The 24,491-nt window shown below is 50.9% G+C and overlaps 1 protein-coding gene across 5 annotated transcripts; it reads left to right on the top strand.

Moving 5' to 3' along the window:
- The first annotated feature begins 2,124 nt into the window (after positions 1–2,124).
- On the top strand, positions 2,125–22,416 carry CILP (cartilage intermediate layer protein). Of its 5 annotated transcripts, XM_060152252.1 has the most exons (10): positions 2,125–2,449; positions 2,601–2,734; positions 10,330–10,499; positions 12,387–12,479; positions 13,467–13,736; positions 15,000–15,182; positions 15,579–15,893; positions 16,664–16,772; positions 17,402–17,559; positions 19,360–22,416. In XM_060152252.1, the coding sequence occupies exons 3-10, from the start codon at positions 10,439–10,441 to the stop codon at positions 21,723–21,725; spliced, it is 3,555 nt and encodes a 1,184-aa protein (XP_060008235.1). In that variant the 5' UTR covers positions 2,125–2,449; positions 2,601–2,734; positions 10,330–10,438; the 3' UTR covers positions 21,726–22,416. The 5 variants fall into 5 exon arrangements, with proteins under 5 accessions (XP_060008235.1, XP_060008258.1, XP_060008225.1 ...); XM_060152275.1 differs by lacking the exons at positions 12,387–12,479; positions 13,467–13,736 and having other exon boundaries at positions 2,128–2,449; XM_060152242.1 differs by lacking the exons at positions 2,125–2,449; positions 2,601–2,734; positions 10,330–10,499 and having other exon boundaries at positions 10,553–12,479.
- The last annotated feature ends 2,075 nt before the right edge of the window (positions 22,417–24,491 follow it).

The raw sequence follows: 24,491 nt of genomic DNA, 5'->3' as shown, positions 1-24,491 counted from the left end.
CCAGCGGCCATGGCTCACGGACCCAGCCGCTTCGCGGCACGCGGGATCCTCCCGGACCGGGGCACGAACCCGCGTCCCCTGCATCGGCAGGCAGACTCCCAACCACTGCGCCACCAGGGAAGCCCCCAGTGGTTAAGATTCTGTGCTTCCACTGCACGGGGCCTAGGTTTGATCCCTGGTTGGGGAACTAAGATTCCACATGCCTTGTGGCCAAAAAGTAAAAAACAAAAAACCCCCATATCTGATAAAGGACTTGTATCTAGAATATATAAAGTACACTCAGATTTCAGTAATGAGAAAACAAATAACCTAATTACAAATGGGCAAAATATTTGAACAGGCACTTCATCAAAGAAGACATAGAAATGGCAAATAAGAGTATGAAAAGCTGGGGGCTTCCCTTGTGGCACAGTGGTTAAGAATCCTCCTGCCATTGCAGGGGACACGGGTTTGAGCCTTGGTCTGGGAAGATCCCACATGCCATGGAGCAACTAAGCCCGTGTGCGACAACTACTGAGCCTGTGCTCTAGAGCCCATGAGCCACAACTACTGAACCCACGTGCCACAACTACTGAAGCCCGCGCACCTAGAGCCCGGGCTCTAGAGAACCCACCACAATGAGAAGCCACGCACCACAATGAAGAGTAGCCCCTGCTCACTGCAACCAGAGAAAAGCCCACACGCAGCAACAAAGACCCAACACAGCCAAAAATAAAATAAATAAATTTATTTTTTAAAAAAATGTATGAAAAGCTGCTCAACATCATTGGTTACCAGGGAAATGCAAATTAAAACAAGACACTACACAACCGTGGGAAAGGCTTGAAAACGGTCAAACGTGAAACTTTAACAGTATCAAGTGTTAATGAGAATGCTGAGCAGCTGGAACTCTCATGTTGCTGGTTGGAAAGTAAATGGAAAAATCACTCTGGGAAACAGTTTGAAAGTTTCTTATAAAGTTAAACATACACTTCACATATAACCCAACAATCGCACTTCTAGATATTTACCCAAAAGAAATGAAAAACCTGTTTACACAAAAACCTGTACCTAAATATCCATAGTGAAAAGGTAGTTGCTAAAAACTGGAGACAACCCAAATGTCCTTCAACTGGTGAAGGGAAAAAGAAACTGTGGCACATCCATACAGTAGAATATTACTCAGCAGTAAAAAGGAATGAACTATTGACACGTGCAACAGCGTGGATGATTATACTAACTGAAAGAAGGCAAACTTAAAAGGCTCTTACCAGGGACTTCCCTGGTGGTCCAAGGGTTAAGAATCCGCCTTCCAATGCAGGGGATGCAGGTTCGATCCCTGGTCAGGGAACTAAGATCCCACATGCCGCGGGGCAACTAAGCCTGTGCACTGCAACAGAGCCCATGCACCACAACTAGAGAGAAGCCAGTGCACCGCAATGAAGATCCTGCATGCCACAACCAAGACCTGACGCAGCCAAATAAATATTTAAAAAAAACCAACGCTCATACCAAAGGATTCCACTTGCAGGACATTCTTGAAAAGGCAAAATGACAGGGAAAGAGAACAGATCAGTGGTGGTCAGCAGCTAGGGATGGGGGAGAGGGCTGACTACAAAGGGAGCTTCTGAGGTGATGGAAATATTTTGTATCTTGATGGTGATGGTGGTTATAAGATTGTTTGCATTTGTCAAAAATCATAGAACTTTCCACTCAAAAGGGTGACTTCTACAGAATGACAATCATGCTCCAATTTTTAAAAATGGGAAGTGGGATTCAAATTTCTTCTTCCCTTTCTTTGCCTTCCCTGTCACTGGCCAACATTCTGTCCTCAAAGCTCTTGTTTTCCTGGGGGGAAAAATGCCCCAATTCAGCCACCCTGAACACTGCTTTGCTTCTGGGAACAAAAAGCCAACCCACTAAGAATGGTCTGTGCAGGCCCGTGTCTGTTTCTCTTCCTCTGTCCCACCCTGTCTGGCTAAGCCTGCTCACCAAGGCCCTTCTAACCTCCATTTCCCCTTCCCTGCCTGCTCATCCGGGCCATCTGGAGTCCCAAATCTTTATGGCCCAGGCTTTGTGTGGGTGAAAGATCCTGCTTGGAAAGAGATCCTTACACTCAACTTTCCACAGCTCTAGCCCATTAAACGTCCACGGGTCCCAGGGATGCACAGCCAGAGGGGACAACTACCTGGCATCCGCCTCACCTCACCCCTGACCGAGGCCACCCCCATCACGACTGCAGGCTCTTCTGGGCTGCCAGCATCGTGGTCAGAGCTGAAGCCGTACTACAGCCAGAGCCACCTGGGGCCTCTCAGGGGAGTCATGAAAAGAGGCCCCGGGTCATGGGAAGCAAGCAGCAGAGTCTGGTAGATGCTTCGGGGCGAGCCTGATGAACCACCAGGGTAAACACATCCCACTGAGTATGACTAGTCCAGGAGGGGAGTGTGAACACTCTTGCGATGACTCCCTGGTAAGTGTGCACCCAGTAATCCTGTACAAAATCATGAATGTGGGTGTCCCTGAGAAACAGCAGGGCACCGTGGAGACACTACGATGTAAACTCAAGGCTGTGACCATGGTGAGTCACCACAGGGACAGTGAGGTGACCTTTTTTTTTTAAGCTTGAAGAGCATTCTGTGATGACCACGGTGAGCACACTACGCAAGGTGGAGGGCTCTATCTGACATGTCTTGGGGGATCTGCCAGACCATGGCCCATTCTCAGGGAATCTGCTCCCACCTACAACCTGTGCGGGGTAAGCACACCCTTACAAGACCAGGTGCTGACTGTCAGGCGGCGGTGTGTGCAGCAACCCATGTGGCTTACATAGTTCTGAAGGTTTCTTTGTTTTTCTTCCATTTTCCAAGCTGGAGTTGTTATTATAGTTGCTCAGTTTTGCTCAACTCTTCTGGGATGTGTTGATGTGGTTACAGGGTGAGGGGAAGTCATACATGGGTAGGTTTGCAGCAGAACAAAGGGAGTGCAAATGCTGAGGTTGACAGCTGTTAAAGTGGTCTCTTGATATCAGGATTCAACTACTGGTATCAAGGTGAGTAGTTAGACATTTCGGGTTGACTCCTACTAGGAAAGGGGTGCTTGTGTTTGTGGTTGTGTTTTAGGTGCGTACGTGTCACTTTTTACTTCCTAGCATCCGTTCTTCCTACTTCTGGTGACAGCACCACAATTTTCCTTTGAGAAAAATCAGTCCATGTGATTCCAGTGGGATGATCTACCCCTACCTCTGGAAGTGGGCTAATCAGAGCTTTCCACCCACATGGTTACAGGAACTGGGTCAGGAATAGGCCAATGAGAGCCTTTCCCAGGACTTCTGCTGGAACAATGGGGGGAGAGACATGCTTTTTCCATTGGAGATTTGAGATGTGCTAGAAGGCAGTCTGGAGCTTCTGGAAGATAATACATGGGAATGGCATCTGTTCCAGTTACTGTTGCTGTGTAACAAACTACCCCAAGTTTTAGTGGCTTAAATGATAATCATTTTATCATATCCCCTGAATTCTGTAGGTCAGGATTTCATGTAGGGCTTGACTGGGCCATTCTGCCTTTTACGACTTTGATTGAGGCCACTCGGTGGCATCCATCTGGTAACTGAGCTGGTCTGTCCTAGAGGGTACAAGACAGCTACACTCACATGACTGGTGATGTGAGGGCTGGAAGGCTGGGCTCAGCTGGGACTACCCACCGGAACACCTACACCAGGCCTCTCTGATTTGGTGGTCTCTTGGTAGTTAGCTGGCTTTCCCCAGAGCAAGCATCCCAAGGGGAAGCTGCATGACTTTTTCTGACCTAGCCTGAGAAGTTCACCTCATTCCTGGTTACAAGCAAGTCATAGCCCAGCTCCGATTCAAGGGGAAGGAAATTAGATTCTACCTCTTGATGGCAGAGTAGGTCAGTCACCTTGTACGAGAACACACGCAGTGGGAGCTATCATTGCAGCCAACTTGGGAAAACACAGGCTACAGCCTCCCTGGGAAAAAAGCCATCTCAGAGGAAGCAGTTGAGAAATGGAAAGAGAGCAGTCCTGATGATATTGTTTGAGTCCCTGGATCCAGTTTTTCCCAGGACTTCAGTTATGACAACCATCAGTTTCCTTTCCTGCATAGTCCAATCTGAGTTGTGCGTTTGTCTCTTGCAATTGAAAGATCTTTTACTCTTAGTGTGTGTATCAGTTATCTATTACAGTACAACAAATCACCCCAAAACTCAGTGGCTTACAACAATGATTATTATTTCTCACGATGCTATGTGTGGCTAGACCATTCCTCTGCTGGTCTTACCTGGCTCACTTATGCAACTGCTGAGGTGGAAAATTCAAGATGGCCTCATTCACATGTCTGGCTGTTGGCTGGAGGCCTCAGTTCTCCTTCATGTGGTCTCTTATCCTCTAGGAGGATAGATTGACTTCTTTCTATGGTGGTCTCAGGACCGTGTTCCTGGGGAGTGGAGGCGGCAAAGTCTCTTGAGTGTCATTTCTGTCATTCCTTTGTTCAAAGCAAGTGACAAAGCCAACCCAGGTCAAAGGTGAGTAAAGAGACTCCACCTCATAACGGGAGAGTTGCAAAGAATTTGTGGCCATATTTAATCCACCACAGTACGATAGATAGCTGGATCACGTTAGATGGGGACATGTTTGAAATTAGTGTATGTATGGGAAGCAGGGTGTATGTGCCAGGCAGGCAGAGCCAGAGTGTTCTAGTATGTTCTCGCTGAGGAGCATATGGCTGGAGTATCATTTCCATGGTGGCTTCTCTGAGCTGAGGGCACCCCAGGACAAGGTCTACACTAGGTCACCGGTTCCCAGGGGCGACTCTGAGTTGAAGACCTACTGTGTCTGAGTGACTTCACCTCTCTGAGCCTCAGTTTTCCCTCTATAAAATGGGTGTGGTCATCCCTGCCTCGCAGATCAACTGTGAGGCTGAAGATGAGCTGATGACCATGAATGTGCCTTGTATATTACAGGATGGTGAACATTATCATCTGAGACCCGAGAAGGAATAGTCAAGGTGGGCCTGGGTGGTCAGAGAGGGCAGGAGGGAGGAGACTGAGATGGGGCATCGAAAGGTGGGGGACATTCCCATGGGAGGGGAGGAAGGGCTGTATTTCAAGATGGGAAGCTGAGGAATCAAACTATAAAGGCATTGGGTTGGAACAGTGACAGACTGTATCTAGGATAGGGAGGAGAACAACAGGGTCAGAGAGCGAGCTCTCCCACTCCCGTAGACTCTGGGTGTCTAGGCTCCCATACACACTGGGTCAGCAGCCCCTGAGGGTTACTCAGAGCTACAGTCAAGTCTTCCGGTCCCCAGGGATCATTAGTGGCTTGTCCCTACCCAGGCCTGCAAAGCCCCCTCAGGCCGCAGGGGGGCAATGATGGGAGCATGGGCGTTGTGGTCAGAGAGCATGTTAGAGACACAGCACCCTCCTCTGGAGCCACCAGCATCATGTCAGACCCCTCCCAGTGTTCCCAAGCTCCTTTCCCCTCAGCAGGGTGGGGACCCCGGGCCTTAGGCTTGGGTCACAGTTGGCCTGGCTAAACATGGCTCCAAGCCCCTCAATCCCCTGGATAGGGGTGGAAGTGATTGATGGGTTTCAGTGTGTTCCAAGCCGGGGCTTGGAGCTGCAGCAGACTAGCCTGGCCTGCAGAAGCCCCAGGTGGCCACTCATGGCTGGTGCCGACCCATCTAGGCCAGGCCCTGGACAGTCCAGATCCGTGGCTGCCTCCCAAGCCCTGACTATCCTAAGGTCTTGGCCAAGGAGAGCAGCAGCCTCTCCCTCAAAGGAGTTCTGGGAGCACCGGGTGGGAGCGGGCTCAGATCCCGCCAATCTAGCCCTGCGCTGTTCACAGCTTAGCCCCACTTGGCGACAGAAAGGGATTCTTTGATGGGGGAGGTGGGAGGACATGAGCTAGAGGGACACAACCTGCTGGGCTGTAATCAGAACCCAGGGATTCTAGCTCACAGTCCCTCAGCCTGTGCCAACCATGACAATACCCTCTGGCCACTGGGGCAGGATAGATGGGGCCTCAGTGTGAGTTCTGGGCCAAGCAAGGACACCTAGGCAGGAATCATGGCCTAAGGAGCTCCACTTTGCCAAGCCCTCACCTTATAGGCTTCCCTCCTCCCACTACAGAAAGAGAAGAGAGGGGTGCATTTGGGAGGCTGGGGAGACCTCTTTCACATACTCTGGGATTCCATAGAGTAGAGACCTTGGAAAGCAGCTGATTACCCTGACCTTGACCTCTGGTCCTCTGGTTTACCTTTCCCCACCTTCCTTTCCTGTCTACCTTGCTCTCCTTATCTAGAGTCTGTGGTCAGGTAGCTTCTCTGGCCTCCCTCCTGACCTCTGGTGAGATTCTTTGGAGCTGTCATTTCTTCTTTTCTCTCCTTTCTGCAGTGTTTGTTGTCAGCATCTTATCAAATCTTGTAAGAGCTGGTGGGGGCCTCAGAGCTCACTCAGTCCAAACTCCTGTTACACAGGTGGGGACACTGAGGTCCAGGGTCACTTGGGTCATTGCTTGTCCAAGATCACACATCAGAATTAGCAACAGAGCCAGCACTAGGCTTTTGACTCCCAAGTTCTTGTTTTTCTCCTGTTCTTTGATCAGGCTATTGTGGCTCAGCTTTTGTCTGACCATGGACCAGCAGAGTTCTCGGGGCTTCACTTGGTTCAGAATTTGCCTTCACTTAGTTCAGGCTAAAGCTGCTTCATGGCTTGGCTCTGATAGTAATTGGACGGGACTGGGTCTACTACAGGATCTATGGGCCAAAAGCTGGGGGCCAGGAGGGAGACCAGGCTCCAAGAGGAAAAGCAAACCAGCTCTGTGCCCCAGATCTGCTTAGGGGCTGTCCTTGCTCAACATCCTTCCTCCACCATCCTCCTCTCCCCCAACAGCTCCTGTCCAGGATGATGCTCAGAGAAACAGAGCTCCTAAACCCTTGTTTGTACACACACACACACACACACACACACACACACACACACACACATTCACATAGAGAGAAAGACACAGATGTACACACATACAGCATATACATAGGCACACACACACACAACGACACACACACAGCTCTCTGGATAAGAGTGTGCACGACTACACTGTGAGATCATTTCCATACAAGGCTCTTTCCTCTGAATGCATGGATACATCTCCTCCCTATGGCCTCCCAGTGCCCAGCCTGGAGCCTGCCCCCAAACAGGCGCTCAGTGAGGGTGTGTGGAAAGAGTGAGCTGACACTGGTGTGGAGGGCCACACGGGCCAGGCCTCCATCTCCAGGCCCTGCATGAGGCAGAAAGCCCAGCCCAGGCCAGATGAGCCTGAGACATGAGGCAGGCCTTGGAAGCTCCTGCTGTCTCCCTGGCTCACCCCTCCCCATCTTCTGCCTCCACCTGGTGCTCTCTCCTTGTGTGGTCTGTTAGCCTGCCGCATCAAAATCACCTGGGAGCTTGTTAGAAATGCAAAGTCTCGGTCCTCGCCTCAGACCTACTGAACTAGAGAGTCAGGGTGAGGGGCCCAGCATCTGTGTTTTAACAAGCCCTCCAGGGGATTCTAATACACGCTGAAGTTACAGAACTGCTGCCTGTGACGACAGGCAAACTCATGCTGCTGGGGAGGCGGGTGAAGTCTGGGAACACAAGCAGCTGCCTGTGCCACCTATGGGTAAGGCACTGCTGGTGGCACCCATACCCAAAGTCAGACACACACACATATGAGCATCTGGCAGGATCTCAGAGAATCCACATGCAGGAGCTCCTCTCGGGTCCAATGGGTATAGGCAGGTACCCAAATGGAAGCAGGCAGGGGTAAGGAAGAACTACTCTCATCCTGTGCCCCACCACTCCTCTGTCCCTTGTCCCTCTGAGGTTCCCTGAGTGCTCCCTCAGGGGCCACAGAAGCTCAGTAGTTGCCCAACTCTGACCAAGCACCCCCAGCTGAGAGGCCAGGTGATCTGTGGCCCTAAGAGAGCTTGGGGTATGTGCTAAGGCCAGCATAGGTGGGCCAGGGCCGGGGCCATGTGGGGGATCAGCAAGCAAAGCTTAGGCAAGAGCATCCCACCTCCTGAGCTATGAAATGCTGCCCACGTGTAGAATTGCCCTTGGCCCCTTCCCAGGGCTGCTCAGTGCCCAGCCGCCTCTTCACCCATCCCTCTGCTCTGGCCTATGGAGCCCCAGGCAGCTGCCCACCTGGCCCATCCCCAGGCCCTGCGGCCTCTCCCTCTGAGAATCTGGAAGCGAAATCCGGGCCCCTGGAGTCTGCAGGGGGTGTGGGGAGGGGTGGGGAAGGCCGAGCTTCCTCAGGCTTGGATCTGGTTTCGCAGCCGCTTCCCGTGGTGCATTGCCACGGGCTGAGCCACCAGCTGTGCTATATAAGGCCCCGTGGCTGGACTGCTGGGGAGAGGAGGACCTGGACCCCCCCAGCTGAGGAGTCCCACTCAGGACACGGTGAGCCCCACTCCTATTCTCCTCAGCCCATCCCTGCACCCCACTGCCTGGCTCAGCTATTCCTGACCACCCCTTATCTCCCCCAGAGAAGACTCCCCTTTCTGCTTTGGAGTTCTCTCCTTTCTCCCATTGACCCAAGGTCTTTTCCCTCCCCCACCTGAGGATAGGGGCCCTCAGAGAGTCCCAGTCAGGATCTTTGTACCTCTGGGCACTCTGCTTTTTTCCTGCGGTCAGCCAGTCTTCTTTATCCGAGAGTTCTGGGACCCGTGGGATGGGGAGCCTCACCCGCAGAGCATATGCTGAGGAAACTTCCATGCGCTGCCAGATGGGAAATGGTTTTTCCATAAGGTGCCTCAGGCCACTTTGGCTTCCCAGACGGTTGCGGAGCAATCCCAGACTGAATGCTGTGCAGGCCCGCGGAGCGCTCAGCCCTCTGCTCAGAGCCTGGGAGCGTGGCGTGAGACACACAAGAGCTGGAGACCTCGGGGACACCCGTGCTTTGTTCTCTGGGCTGAGAAACAGGTGGTGGCGGAGTTAGTGGGCTTAGAGCTGGATGATCTGCAGCATGGGGTTGGTCTGTTCTTCTTTTGGGACAACAAAGTGCTATTTTTTTTTTATAAATTTATTTATTTGTGGTTTTTTTGTGGGTTTTTTTTGGCTGTGTTGGGTCTTCATTGCTGCGCGTGGGCTTTCTCTAGTTGTGGTGAGCGAGGGCTACTCTTCGTTGCGATGCGCGGGCTTCTCATTGTCGTGGCTTCTCGTTGCGGAGCACAGGCTCTAGGCACGCGGGCTTCAGTAGTTGTGGCACGTGGGCTCAGTAGTTGTGGCTCGCGGGCTCTAGAGAGCTGGCTCAGTAGTTGTGGCACAGGGGCTTAGTTGCTCCGCGGCATGTGGGATCTTCCCGGACCGGGGCTCGAACCCGTGTCCTTTGCATTGGCAGGTGGATTCGTAACCACTGCGCCTCCAGGGAAGTCCCAACAAAGTGCTTTTGAATCTTTTTTTCCAGAAAAGAGGAATCTCCCTTTTCTCACCACACCCTGGACTTTGGAGGTTGAAGGGAATCACTTTTGAATTTCCAGGCACTGGTCAGATTCTGGGTTGGCCAGAGCTCTGGGGAGAGAGAAAATTGAGCGGGAGCCTGGGCCGCTCCCACTGCGTCCTTGCCCTATTGCCAGGCCTGCTCTCCTCTCCCTGCTCCTGCAGCCCGTAACCCATGCTCAGCAGTTACTGGGGGGCCCTAGCCTCTCCCAGTGCATCCCCTCTGCTCTCCCTCAGCAGGCTCCTGAGGGAGGCCCAGGAGCAGCCAGGCCAGAAACTCCCAGCCAGGCCCCAAACAAACAGGCCAGAAATGTGTTCCAGCTGCAGCCAGTGCATATCTGGGAATGTGTTCATGGAGGCGGTGTGTCTGAAGCATCTGCACCCTTCAGCTGGCCTGCCCTGTGAGGCGCCACTGTAGTCGGGTCAGGGGCTGCGTAGCCTTAAGATGTAAGCCTGTTGTGTGAGAATGGGAGCCCCACCAAGGGGTAGCAAAACATGCCCCCAAGCCCGGGTCTGGGAAGTGATTAATGAGTCACCCAGAGGCTGCCGCGGGTGAGCCCAGGCCCCTCCTCACTGGCAAGGAAACTTCTCACCCCTACTGTCCCTTGTGTCCCATCTCGATGTGGGACCCTGGCACCTGGACCCAGGGTTTGAATCCAGGTCTGCCTCATGTGAACTCAGAGTCTGACTCTGTGCATCTTGCAAGCTGACCAGATCTGCAATTTGGGCAGGTGTCACTCTCACAAGACTTCATTCTGTCCACTTTTCACCCTTGATAGGTCAAGAAATAGTTCTGCTCAAGCCCTAAGAGGTGACTTAGAGAAGTGGAACCTGACAAGCTTTGTTTCTTTGCAGGTCACTGATCTGAGAAACTTCTCAGGGGTCACGTTCCAGGGACAATCCGACTCTGTGAAGGAACCCTCACTCAACTCCTGCCACGTTCCCCACGGGACCTGGAGGAAAGATGGTGGTGATCAAGGCCTGCGTGTTCTTCTTCCTGGTCCTAGAGGTCACCTCTCTGTTGGGTACAGGCTAAGTATCTACTGTCTCTCTAATCCCCCACTTGTCATCATGAAGTCACTATGGTCTGGGACCCAACTCTGCATCTGCCTTAAGCCACAGCAGTGGCACTAAGATCTGAGGCTGGTTTGTCTATTTATTCATAATTTATACCCTGCTTGTTTTCCTAAAGGATTTGAGATAAGTACCAATATTAAAACTCACTGAACAGAATCTTTTAAATGAGGAGCAGGATAAGTGTCACTCAGAAGGCAGAAAAAAGATAAGAGCGTTACCACTCCCCCTGAGTGTTAAATTTAGCTCTGAGCTTTCTGATAGCCAAAGCAAAAGGGATCACTGAGTTCTCACAGCCAGATTTTTGGTTTTAGTTTCATGAAAATTCATTTAGACCCTGTAACCAAATTTGACAGAGACACCAGAACCCCTTCTGGTCTCCTTGTCCTCTGACCCCATTCTCTGGCGACACTGAGTTCTCAAGGGAACAGGTGGAGAGAATTTGCCTGGTGGGCTCCCCAAGGCTTCTAAGCATCAGAGCTCCCAGCACTATCCTGTATACGCTCTCCCATCTCCCCTTCCTTTCCTGATTTCTAGCCACATACTCAGGTAAAGCAAAAATATGCTCAAAATCCTCTCATAAAGCAGCGAGCACTGCAGGCTTTGTGACCACAGATGCAGGAACAAAGGCTGTCTCAGCATCTTGCCAAACCCTACATGTGCCCACCTCCTGCCTTGCTCTTTCTACCCTGACAGCTGCTGTTGGGGAAGATGATTAACATTCAGCCATCTGAGGGGAAATCAGATTAGTTTGATTAAAAGAGCTCCTATCACCCCAATTAAGCAGCAAAGAGAATACTGATTTGGCTCTCTCACGTGAGAGTTAATTACCTTTCAAAGATTTTGCAGTGCTCTGCTCTCCTTTCTCCTTTCCATTTGGGAGCCCCCAACGCAGCCTCCGGTGGCGTGGGCCTGGAGGCTCACTGCCTGTGGCCCGAGGTCCCTATACCCTTCCTCAGGCAGACTTTGCCAGCCTGGGGTCAGTAAATTAAAGGACCACTCCTCCAGTTAGGCCCTGTGAAGGTGAGGGTGGATTCCCAAAGCCAAACTTTGCCAGGAGAAGGGAAATGGACATCTATTGTCCAGGTCTTGAGCTTAAAAGGAGTTGCTAACACTTATTCAGCAAACATTCTGTGCTAGGCATTGTTCTAAGTGGATTTTATGAACGAGCTTATTTAATCCCTACAATCCTCTGAGATAGGAACTATTATTATCCTCACTTTATGATGAGGGGTCAGATGAGTTAAGTATCTGGCCCAAGGTCACAGAGTCAGGAAGTGGCAGAGTGTCTGGGGCTCACAGTCTCAATCTCCGTATACTTCAGAGATGTTTACTTTGTGTTACCTCATGGAATCCTCATGCCAACTGGACCACCATATGTGCAGTGGGAACTAATATCTCCATTTTACAGATGAGGAAAGTAAGGTTCCATTCCGCCAAGAAGAACAGGCTCAGACCCTAAAGTAGGAGCCCCAGGTGCTCAGCAGCATCCCATGGTCCCTTTCTAGAACAAGAGTGAAAAGAGAACCACCATTTGTTGACCACGCACTGCATGCCATGTCCCTTTACCTTCACCGTCACCCTGAATATGCACCAGGACCCTATGATGTGGTGATTGTTGATGCAGTTCTATTTTATGGGGAAACAGATTTAAAGGAATAAAGCTTTTGTGAAGTCACACAGCCAGTAAGTGGCAGAGGGGGATTTGAACCCATGCCCAGTGCTCATGTTCCATCCCCCACATCACACTGCTTCCCTATGTCTTGAGAGGCTAGTAGCAGGACCCTGCTGGGCCCTTGTAACTGTTTTGGCCTCTCACTTATCCTCCTGGCCCTCAGGGAGGCAGATGATGCTCACTCAGTCGGTGAGAAGAGCCCAGCCTGGGAAGAGGACCTCAGGCATCTTTGCCAAGCCTGCTGACCCCCTGGACAGTGAGTTGTGGCTGGAGCAGGGAGTAATTGGGGGGAGGGTTTTTACTGAGCTTGCTAAGAGGATCTCTGCAGCCAGGGAACAATGTCAGGGGTCCATAGAAACCTACTTTTTTTTTAAATTTTCAAAAATGTTTTATTTATAGCTATTTGGCTAATGGTCATGGTTGTAATATATATATATATTTAGATATCTTTTTTTAACATCTTTATTGGAGTATAATTGCTTTACAATGTTGTGTTAGTTTCTCCTGTATAACAAGGACCTAGAGTCTGTCATACAGAGTGAAACTCACTTTTAAAAGGCATTTGGGGACTTCCCTGGTGATCCAATAGTTAAGACTCCATGCTTTCCACTGTAGGGGGCGTGGGTTCCATCCTTGCGGGGAGGAGCTAAGATCCCACATGCTGCACGGTGTGGCAAAAAAAAAAAAAAAAAAAAAAAAAGGCATTTGGCCTACATCTCTGTCCAGGCAGAGGGACCAAGTATATAGGACAGCTCAGAATCATGCAGCCGCCTGATAGCTTCCAGAAATGCTATAGGGCTTGCTGGGGCCAGAGCACAGGCTGGCAGGGAGAGAGCAGGGAGATGAAGATGGAGAGATACCAGGGGCCAGCTCACCAGCACCTGAATGCCTGGTTAAGAGAGTTAAAGCCAGGAGTGATGTGGCCCAAGCCACGTGGAGAAAGCTCACCCTGACTGCAGTGTTTGGAGAGGGGTGCGGATGGGTTCGGAGGAAGCTGGAGGTAGAGACCCAGGCAGGAAGTTTCTGATGTGGTGCAGCCAAGGCTGCTGAGAGCTTTAACAGAACCTTTGGTGGTAGGGTGTAAGCAGAAGTGTAAGAGATTGGAGAGATGCTGGAGAGAGAGATGCAATGAGGGCCTGAGACCAGTGAGGGGGGGTGAGGGGTATTAGGGATGACTTCCAGGGCTTGAGCTCACCTGGAGCTCCAGGGCCTGGCTCCTCTCCTACCTGGCTCTCTCTCTCAGGTCCTGGGGAGTGGACAACGTGGTTCAACATTGACCACCCAGGTGGGCAGGGCGACTACGAGCGGCTAGATGCCATTCACTTCTACTACAGGCACCAGGTGTGTCCTCGGCCCCTGCGGCTAGAGGCTAGGACCACCGACTGGATACCCGCAGGCAGCACTGGCCAAGTGGTCCATGGCAGCCCCCTTGAGGGCTTCTGGTGCCTCAACAGGGAGCAGCGGCCTGGCCAGAACTGCTTCAATTATACCGTGCGCTTCCTCTGCCCGCCAGGTGAGCCTGACCAGTCCCCACCCGCTACCTCCCACCAGCCTCGGCAAAGGGAGAGCCAGGACCTGCGTCTGGCTATGGGAACTCTGGTGGTCACACACATCCACATGCTTTGACTCCATAATAACCCATTAGTGTCATGAGAACCATAATCTTCCCAACAGTGTTCTGTGTGGATGGGTAATTTCCTTTCGATCCACTTTACTGAGTGCCTGTGGCACGGTGGTGAAGACCACAGGCTCTGCAGTTGGGCTGCTTGGTCTGAATCTGGGCCTACCATCTCTACTGTGTTCCTTAGACAAATGTTCTGAAGCTCTCTGAGCCTCATGTTTCTCACATGTAAAACAGGGGTAATATTAGTAATCCTTCATAGGGGTTTTTATGAGGATTAAATGAGATAATGAATGTAGAGGGTTTAATGCAGGTGAACATCCACTAATTGTCAGTTTCTATGTTAGTTCTTCTGTGCCAGACACTGCTAGTTATCTCCATTACTCAACCTTTACAACTGACCTGTGAGGAATCTCCATTTTGACAAGTTATTCCAGGTTCAGGGAGTTTAGGTAACTTCTTGGGACGACACAGCTGATAAATGGAATGCTGGGATTTAAACCCATGCCTGTGTTTGCAGAGCCCAAGAGTTCGTGCTCTTTCCATCTCCTCTCCCCACACTGGATAATTCAGAGCCAGCTGCAGGCCTGCCCGCTTCTTGGATATGCACGCTCCCCTCCCGGGATCCCACCAGTGCACACAGCCTGACCCTGCAGGCCCGGGAGGCAGTGGTGGTCGTCTGCAGTGGGAGCTCAGGCTGAGCAAGGTCTCCTGAGTGAGGTCCGAGGCCTCCATTCTTGTACGCAGGCCTCAGACCAGAGGTGAGGAGGGTGGGCAGAGGGGGCTTGATGTCACTGAGGCCCCAGGTCCTGACTTCCCAGGGGGCCCTTCTTCAGGAACATGGGTAAAGTGTAAGATGGTGCTATCCCTGCACCTCCTAGGACAGCGCATCAAAGTCCCAGTACTTGGCCAACAAGTCCCTCTCAGGGCCACCCCTAGCCCATTCGGTGTTTTTATAAAACTTAGAGACACCACTTCCTCAAGACTCTTGATGTCCATCTGCTGGAAAAATCATTGCAGGAAATATAAATATCAGTGACATCTGTGTTGTAAATGGAGGCCTTGCTCTCTGAGAAAAAACAGCCTCTGGGTCAGATTTCCTGACAGAGTTCCTCTGAGAGGGAAGTCAGACCATCTGCTGATCCTGCTTTGCAGGATCCCTGCGCCAAGACACAGAGCACAGCCTCTGGAGCACATGGTCTCCCTGGAGCAAGTGTTCTGCTGCTTGTGGTCACCCTGGGGTCCAGACCCGAACACGCACCTGCTTGGCGGAGACGGTGTCACTGTGCAATGATGCCACCGAGGAGGGTCGGCTCTGCATGGAGCAGGCCTGTTCAGGTACTACCCCTGCTCTTGGTACTGGGCAGGCATGGGACTGGGGCTGAAGCAGCCTAGAATAGTTTAGAGGGTCAGACTGAGACAGATTCATCCATTCATTCATCAGGTATTAAGTGAGCATCTATTACGTGCACCGATGGGGGATGTAGAGGATAATGTGGGAGCATAGTGCATGGTCAATTATTATAGCTTAGGGGAATGGAGGAAGCCTTTCTAGAGGAGGTGTCCTGAACTAAGTCTTGAAGGATGAGTAGGAATTAGTCATGCAGGCTGATGAGGAAGGGTAACAAAGGCCTAAGGGGGAGAGGAAGCATATGTGAGTCCACAGGCTGGGACGTGACTGAAGGAGGGCCACAATCCACACACGCCCTCCTGATGTGGCCCCTTCTTCCACAGCCTGTGACCTGACCTGCCCCATGGGCCAGGTGAATGCTGACTGTGACGCCTGCATGTGCCAGGACTTCGTGCTGTATGGGGTTGTCTCCCTCCCTGGGGGTGCCCCAGCCTCAGGAGCTACTGTCTACATCCTGACCAAAACACCTAAGCTATTGACCCAGACGGACAGCAGCGGGAGGTTCCGAGTCCCTGGCTTGTGCCCCGATGGCAAAAGCATCCTGAAGATCACAAAGACCAAGTTTGCCCCTATCAGGCTCACAATGCCTAAGACTAGACTGAAGGCAGCCACCATCAAGGCGGAGTTCATGAGGGCAGGTACTTAACTTCTCTGGGATAGGGCTGGGGAGGAAGGCTGGACTTTTAAATAAAAGGATTACAGTACTAAGAGCTGGCTTTCCAGGTTGCCCAGAGTAAAACTGAAAAATCCCCAAGTCCCAACATCATCTGCCAGACCCCCCCATTCCTTCTCTTCTCTCTTCCCCTCTCCTCTCCTATTATAGTCCCCTCCACCCACACTGAGTCACTCTACTCCTATCCGTTCCTCAAACACACAGGCACACTCCTGCCTCAGGGCCTTTGCACTTGCTATATACTCTGCTTATAGTGTTCTTCCCCCAGATGTTGGAATGGCTTGCTCCCTCAAATGTATGAGTTCTTTCCTGGTCACCTTATCTAACATAGTCAATTACAATACAGTATAACGTTTGAAAGGCATAGAGAGAGAGGCTGGGGGAATTCAGAAATGGTGCAGAATGGCCAGAAAATTCTGCTGGAGTCAGCAGAGCAGCCAGCTCTGTCTCAATGGCAGTGTTTGGGAATCTTGGCTGGTACAAGGTCCTCTTGGTTCTCCACTGCCTCACCCAGATGCTGCCTGAGAGGCCATGGGAGCAGGTCCCAGGCTGAGTAGATGGAGGGAGTGGACTCCATTCTGGACCAGCTACTTATTAGGACCATTAGAGAGGGGCTGGGTGGTGTGTGTGAAGTTGTACAATTTTAACGCATGTCAAAATACCTGAGGGAGCAAGGCTCTGGAGAACCTGTCACAAAGAAAAACCCAAAACACCATGTCTCATCTTCTGTCTCAGAGACTCCATACATTGTGATGAACCCCAAGGCAAAAGCACGGAGAGCTGGGCAGAGTGTGTCCCTGTGCTGTAAGGCCACGGGGAAGCCCAAACCAGACAAGTATCTCTGGTGAGTATTCTGCCAGCTACCTGGCCCAGGTCTCCTCTTGGAAGCCAGAGCTTTCTTGCATTGGGTCTGGACTTATTAGTCATGGCAATAATTAACAAGTGGGGGCCAGCAGGGCTGAGGCCACCCAGACAACGAGCAAGCCCTGTTGTTGTCCTATCAAAGCTGGGGTCCCCCAGAGCAGCTCTGGTCTTGGGGTCCTGACTCATATCCTTGGGCCACAGAACCAGGTTCCCCAGCCCTAATTTCCCAGACAAGGGCAAACAAGGTCAGTGTCCCCAGTGGCTGTCCTTTACCCTTCACAAACATTTTATAGCCATTATCTTGTTTGACGCTCTCAACAATTCTATGGAGTCAGCTAGGCATCACTGCTCCTATTTCATAGAACAGGAAGCTGAAACTCAGATGTGAAATGGTTTGTCTAAGGGTCCATAGCCAGTTAGTGGTGGGGCTGAGACTCAGAATCGAGTACCCTGACTCCCAGGCCAGTCAGTGTTCTTGAATGAGCTGAGTCAGTGGTGGTGTTGGCATCTGCAGGGACCCGTCCACCATCTGCCTTGCTCCTGGCACTGTCCCCAAGGATACCAGCCCTCCTACTGCCCCCTCAGGCCGTCCCTCTCCATCCCTTTCAGGTACCATAACAGCACACTGTTGGACCCCTCCCTCTACAAGCACGAGAGCAAGCTGGTGCTGAGGAACCTGCAACGGGACCAGGCCGGGGAGTACTTCTGCAAGGCCCAGAGCGACACTGGGGCTGCAAAGTCCCATGTCGCCCGGCTGACTGTCATAGGTAAGAGTGTCAGGGCCCCTGGGGAGCCCCTGCTACAGCACTGGGGAGCACTCCAGTGGGCATTCCTGGGCAGTAAAACCTTGGGCTTTTCTAGACTGTGCTCTCTGGGACACAAAGATGGCACAGACCTCGAGCCCACCCTCACAGAGCTGCCACTCCAGGATGGGTGGAGAAATAAGAGACAAGTCAGTAAAGATGAAAAAATGTAGTTATAACAGGAGATAAGGAATTGTGGACTCTATAGATGAGAGACAGAGACCTTCCAGGTGGGAGTGACTATGGCTGGTTGCTTGAGGCTTAAATAGGGATCATCTGTTGAGTTTTTTAAACTACTGACGCCTGGGTCTTACCTCCAGAGAGCCTGATTTCATTGGTTTGGGATGTGGCCTGGTCATGCACAGGTTAAAATCTTCCCCAGGTAATTCTAATTTGCAGCCAATGTTGTGAATCCCTGGTCTTAAACAATGGCCAGGGTCTGTGTGTATGGAGATGGGAGCATTCCAGATCAAGGGGCCAGCATGAGCAAGGTATAGAAGTGGGAAACTGAGGGGGCTTTACAAGAAAGGGTGACCTGATTAAAGCTGGTTTCTAGAAGTGAGCTGGAGGAGGAGAGACTGGAGGCCAAGACCAATCAGGAAACTGTACTTGGAAAGTGAGGGAGAAGGAGGATATCTTAGTAATTGGCCTAAACAAAACCAAACAAAAGGCAGAAGAAATTTTGTTGGAAGGATTTTGGAATATTTCAGAGACTCCAAGAAAGTTGAGTAACACACCTCGGGACAGGCAGGACACAGGGGACTTGAATCCTGGCAGAGGAGATGTGGAGAACTGTCAGCAGTGGTTCCCCGCTCATTATATCAATGCTCCCCGCTTGTCACAGTTATTCTTTCTTTCCTTTTTTTTTTCAGTTATTCTTAATACTTTAAATTTTAAATATTTTCAATTAAAAATATTTTTTACTATTCTAAAGTTAAATTTATAGATAATAACTACATATAATTTCCAAATATACATGCACATGGCCCTAATAACATAAAAGGGAAATACAAAGAAAATAATTTTAATACAAAATAGTATGTATTTCAATATGTAAGTGCTTTGGCATAATGACACAAGAACATCAACCAAGAGGTCAGATACTTGCACTTGAATCCAGTCACCATGAATGTGGCAGCTACAAATGCTGATGGATACAGGGGCGTCATTTCACATTCCTTGGGCAATTGTTGTAGGTACATGATTTTTCTGAAACAAGAAGCAATTCTTGGTATTTTTCCAAGCTAAACAAAGTACAATCTTAGCTTGATTTATATGGTAGTTGCATTCTTGAAAAATTCAATGTATGGTAAAGCCATGTAAAAAATACCAGGCTCCGATAATTTTAAACAAGTTTTCCACCTACATGAATGTCTGTAGAATATGTGAAAGTCAAACAGGATGCAGAAGAATTCCGTTTGAGAGACAGTGTCAGGCACTGCAGAAAATAGAGCTGCAAGGCCCCCTGCCCACTATAAGTCAGTAGCACTGCCAATTTTGGTGGTAACTCAAAACACCCTCACGAATTTTCAAGACCCCTCCAATTAGGACGATTACTCTACTGGTCTCAGCAGCAAACTCTGTTCCCTGTGTGTGAAATGGAATTAGTAACAGCTGTTCTATCTCCCTCAGAGGAGTTTTGTGAGAGTTGGGAATCACACAAGTACTTTGAAAACCCTGAAGTATGGCAGAGAGGGGAGGTTGAGGTCCCCTTTATGTAGGAAAAGAACTTGCATTTAATATCCGAACTATTTCCCTCCATAGCCCCCGATGAGACTCCTTGCAACCCAACCCCCGAGAGCTACCTTATCCAGCTGCCCCATGATTGTTTCCAGAATGCCACCAACTCCTTCTACTATGATGTGGGTCGTTGCCCTGTCAAGACCTGTGCAGGGCAGCAGGATAATGGGATCAGGTGCCAGGATGCTGTGGAGAACTGCTGTGGGATCTCCAAAACAGAGGAGAGGGAGATCCAGTGCAGTGGGTACACGCTGCCCACCAAGGTGGCCATGGAGTGCAGCTGCCAGCGGTGTACGGAGACCCAGAGTATCGTTCGGGGACGCGTCAGTGCCTCTGACAATGGGGAACCCATGCGCTTTGGCCACGTGTACATGGGGAACAGCCGTGTGAGCATGACTGGCTACAAGGGCACGTTCACCCTCCACGTCCCTCAGGACACTGAGAGGCTGGTGCTCACATTTGTGGACAGGCTGCAGAAGTTTGTCAACACCACCAAAGTGCTGCCCTTCAATAAGAAAGGGAGTGCGGTGTTCCATGAGATCAAGATGCTTCGGCGGAAAGAGCCCATCACCTTGGAGGCCATGGAGACCAATATTATCCCCTTGGGGGATATGGCTGGTGAAGATCCTGTGGCTGAGCTGGAGATCCCATCCAAGAGTTTCTACCGGCAGAACGGGGAGCCCTACACAGGAAAAGTAAAGGCCAGTGTGACCTTCCTGGATCCTCGGAATATTTCCACAGCTACTGCTGCCCAGAGTGACCTGAACTTCATCAATGATGAAGGAGACACCTTCCCCCTTCGAACATACGGCATGTTCTCTGTGGACTTCACAGATGAGGCCACCTCAGAGTCACTTAATGTTGGCAAGGTAAAGGTCCACCTCGACTCAACCCAGGTCAAGATGCCAGAGCACTTGCCCATGATGAAACTCTGGTCCCTCAACCCAGGCACAGGGCTGTGGGAGGAGGAAGGTGACTTCAAATTTGAAAGCCAAAGGCGGAACAGAAGAGAAGACAGGACCTTCCTGGTGGGCAACATGGAGATTCGTGAGAGGAGGCTCTTTAACCTGGATGTCCCTGAAAGCAGGAGGTGCTTCATCAAGGTGAGGGCCTACCGAAGTGAGAGGTTCTTGCCCAGTGAGCAGATGCAGGGTGTCGTGGTCTCTGTGATCAACCTGGAGCCCAGGACTGGCTTCTCCTCTAACCCCAGGGCCTGGGGCCGCTTTGACAGTGTCATCACTGGTCCCAATGGGGCCTGTCTGCCTGCCTTCTGCGATGACCAGTCCCCTGATGCCTACTCTGCCTACGTCTTAGCAAGCCTGGCTGGGGACGAGCTGGAAGCAGTGGAGTCTTCTCCTAAATTCAACCCAAATGCAATTGGTGTCCCTCAGCCCTACCTCAACAAGCTCAAGTACCGCCGGACAGACCATGAGGACCCACAGGCCAAGAAGACAGCTTTCCAGATCAGCATGGCCAAACCAAGGCCCAACTCAGCCGAGGAGAGCAATGGACCCATCTATGCATTTGAAAACCTCCAGGCATGCGAGGAAGCACCTCCCAGTGCGGCCCACTTCCGGTTCTACCAGATTGAGGGGGATCGGTATGACTACAACACGGTCCCTTTCAACGAGGATGACCCCATGAGCTGGACTGAAGACTACCTGGCATGGTGGCCCAAGCCAATGGAGTTCAGGGCCTGCTATATCAAGGTGAAGATCATGGGGCCACTGGAGGTGAACGTGCGATCCCGTAACATGGGGGGCACCCACCGGCAGACAGTGGGAAAGCTGTATGGAATCCGGGATGTGAAGAGCACGCGGGACAGGGACCAGCCCAATGTCTCAGCTGCCTGTTTGGAGTTCAAGTGCAGTGGGATGCTCTATGACCAGGACCGTGTAGACCGCACGCTGGTGAAGGTTATCCCCCAGGGCAGCTGCCATCGAGTCAGCGTAAACTCCATGCTGCATGAGTACCTGGTCAACCACCTACCACTGGCGGTCAATGACAACACCAGTGAGTACACCATGCTGGCGCCCTTGGACCCACTGGGCCACAACTATGGCATCTACACTGTCACTGACCAGGACCCTCACACAGCCAAGGAGATTGCGCTTGGCCGGTGCTTTGATGGCACATCTGATGGCTCCTCCAGAGTCATGAAGAGCAATGTGGGAGTGGCCCTGACCTTTAACTGCGTAGAGAGGCAGGTGGGCCGTCAGAGTGCCTTCCAGTACCTCCAAAGCACCCCGGCCCGGCCCTCCCCCACAAGCACTGTCAGGGGAAGAACGCCCTCAAGGAGGCAGCGGTCAAGTCAGGGTGGCCAGCGCTGGCGCAGAGGGGCGGCCTCTCTGAGGTTTTCTGGGGTTGCTCAGCAGCCTCTGAACAACTAAGGCTTGTGGTACTTCCCTTCTCCCCACAGCCATTGTGAGACTGACACCCAAACTGTCACTCTGTTAACTTAAGCCCATCTGTTCCGGTGCAACTTGCTCGTTTGTTTCTTCATTCCCTTTCTTACTGTCTTTGTCCTGTGATACTGATTGGCATGGAGCCCCCCAAATGTCAAAATAAAGCCTCTTTGCCCTGTTCTTTACAAAAAACACAGGAAATTGGCCATGGGCAAACTCTGTGGCTTTGAGCATTCTTCATTTAGTGCCGTACATGGAAATGTCCTTCATTTTCTTTTTTGCATGGTTTTGCCCACCTCTACAATAAGGATAATCTGATGTTGAAGATCAAATAACCAATATAAAGCATATTTCTTGGCCTTGCTCCACATGATGTAAGCAAGGCCTCCATCACAGTTCATACATATAAAAGGTGGTGAAATATTTTTACTTGAATTATAAATAACATTTATTTCTTTGCTGAATCTGGAACTCTAGTGCACATTCAGTGTTACACTGTTGAGTATAAGGTAATCATAGTTCCTCTACCAAGTCTGGAAAAAACATCTCCTGGTATCCACAACTGCCCTAGGTTGCTAATTATATTAGCGTGTTTCCCTTTATATTTGCTTTTGTTCTTTCTAGAAGCCCAGTGTGGCCCAGAACACATGTCAATAAATGCACATTTTGTACTTGAGTTTGAGGTCACTGACCTGTCTTTAAACCATTAATCTGAGCCAACTGCTCAGAGGGACAGAGGGGTCTCTGGAAAGTGGTCACCAGGTGGCATGAGGCACAGTGCCACCTAACCCTAAGTTACAGGGCTGGGTGACTAGGCACGTATTCTACTGGTCAAGTTTGTTCTCATAGATCATATTTTCCATTTGCAGAGAAGAGCAGAGATTCCTGGAGTTGTGAGCCCCTCCCAGATGTTCTGGGCCCCTGAGCAAAGCTGAAAACATGTCCTGATTTTTTTTTCCTTTCTTTCATTCCAGTACTGGGGAGCTTATACAGTGGCTTGTTCCCAGGGTCTGGCAAGCTGGCCCAGTGGTCCTTTGGCATTCCCCCACAGCCTGCTGCCTTCTCCAGCTGGGCTGGCTGACCTCACTCAGAACTGATGGGCTTTTTCTTTTTTAATTCCAAGCTCTTCTAAAGTTGCCCAGGTTTTCCAGACCCCAGCCTCTGTGTGTAACAGCCTCTGCCAGGTAACAGCCTCTGTCCCTTGAGTAAAATGACTGGATGACTGATCCAAAAGGACAGGGTTTTTTTGTTTTTGGAAAAGGTGTTTGGTTTAAAACAGTAAATCAGAGGCCACTGGATGGTGCCAAAGTGATCTTGGAGGCATCAGTAGCCAGGGATGTAGGGGTGAGTAAGATGCACTGATTGCCTCTTTCCCAACCTCTCCAGAATCTATTAGGAAAGAGGCCAAGGGGATTGGGGGAGGAGAGGGCATCATTTACAATCAGGACAAAAAGCTCTCCTTGATCCCCTGGCTGGCCCAGTGCAGTTCCTTCTGGCCACCTCTGGTCTGGCCTGGATTTGTACTCTTGGATCAGCATCTGCCCAGCTCCCAGGGGTTTGGTTCATAATCAATTAGAAATTTCTCTGGCTAAGCACCACATCCCCATGACCTCTGAGAAAGTGGGTGTATGTAGGGCTGGGGCCTAGTGGCCTTTGATTGCTCCTTGACCTACTTCCAGACTATGCTTCCCAGGGAGTGGCTCCCACTGACTGCATGGGTTGGGGGTTGGGAAGCTTGACTGAAGGGGTCTGTGTTCAGCTATCTACGGCACAGATGCCTCGCTGCTTCGGGAGTGAGTATGTGCTGCTTCGACCTGACCATCCAGTTCCCTTCAAACTCACCAAAAGAGGCCACTGGGAAAGGTGGGCTGACTGGGCTCCCAACTTATGGCCTTCCCTTTCTGTTCTCCATTGAGGGCCTGAATAAATAGATCCCAGCAAGCAGTAGCTGGTACTTGATTTTTCTTTCTTCAGTCATCAAACATTTATTGAGTGCCTATTCTATGCAAACCCATGTGTGCAAGTAGACAGGCCTTCATGAGTATATAAAATATACTACACATAGTGACACCAGATTTGGAGGGGACGGTGGTCAGAGGAGGCTTCTTAGAGGAGGTGACATTTAATTTGAGGTGTGAATGATAGCTAGGAGCTGGCTTGCTGAAGGTGTGGCTGTCAGGAGCAAGGGGCACAAGCTTGTGCAAAACCAGGAGGTGGAGGCTGGGAAGGGATGGCAGGTACCTCTCTTTTCAGACAGGAAACACTATTGAGTTGAGCTCATGACACCTACTTTCTAAGCATCTTGCTTCCAAAGACAGTTGTGCTCCCTGCTAGCTGTCTGACTTTGGTTGTCATTTTCCTCACCTATAAATGAAGGGGTTGGGGAACTTCCCTGGCGGTCCAGTGGTTAAGACTCTGCACTTCCACTGCAGGGGGCTCAGGTTTGATCCCTGATTAAGATTAAGATCCCGGGCTTCCCTGGTGGCGCAGTGGTTGAGAGTCCGCCTGCCGATGCAGGAGACACGGGTTCGTGCCCCGGTCCAGGAGGATCCCACATGCCGCGGAGTGGCTGTGCCCGTGAGCCATGGCCGCTGAACCTGTGCGTCCGGAGCCTGTGCTCCGCAACGGGAGAGGCCACAACAGTGAGAGGCCCACGTACCGCAAAAAAAAAAAAAAAAAAAAAAAAGATTAAGATCCCGCAGGCTGTGCGACACAGCCTAAATAAATGAATAAACAAATAAATAAATGAAG

This window comes from Lagenorhynchus albirostris, chromosome 1 (genome assembly GCF_949774975.1).
Source record: "Lagenorhynchus albirostris chromosome 1, mLagAlb1.1, whole genome shotgun sequence".
NCBI classification, from domain to species: domain Eukaryota; kingdom Metazoa; phylum Chordata; class Mammalia; order Artiodactyla; family Delphinidae; genus Lagenorhynchus; species Lagenorhynchus albirostris.
The sequence above is the reverse complement of the archived record's forward strand: the minus strand, read 5'-3'. Positions and strand labels throughout refer to the sequence as shown.

Excerpts from the sequence above, each read along its gene's own strand:
- CILP (XM_060152242.1), top strand. The coding sequence starts at position 12,275 with ATGTTCCATCCCCCACATCACACTGCTTCCCTATGTCTTGAGAGGCTA. Across the intron at positions 15,183-15,578 it reads CATGGAGCAGGCCTGTTCAG|CCTGTGACCTGACCTGCCCC; the intron begins GTACTACCCCTG and ends CTTCTTCCACAG. Across the intron at positions 17,560-19,359 it reads CGCCCGGCTGACTGTCATAG|CCCCCGATGAGACTCCTTGC; the intron begins GTAAGAGTGTCA and ends TTCCCTCCATAG.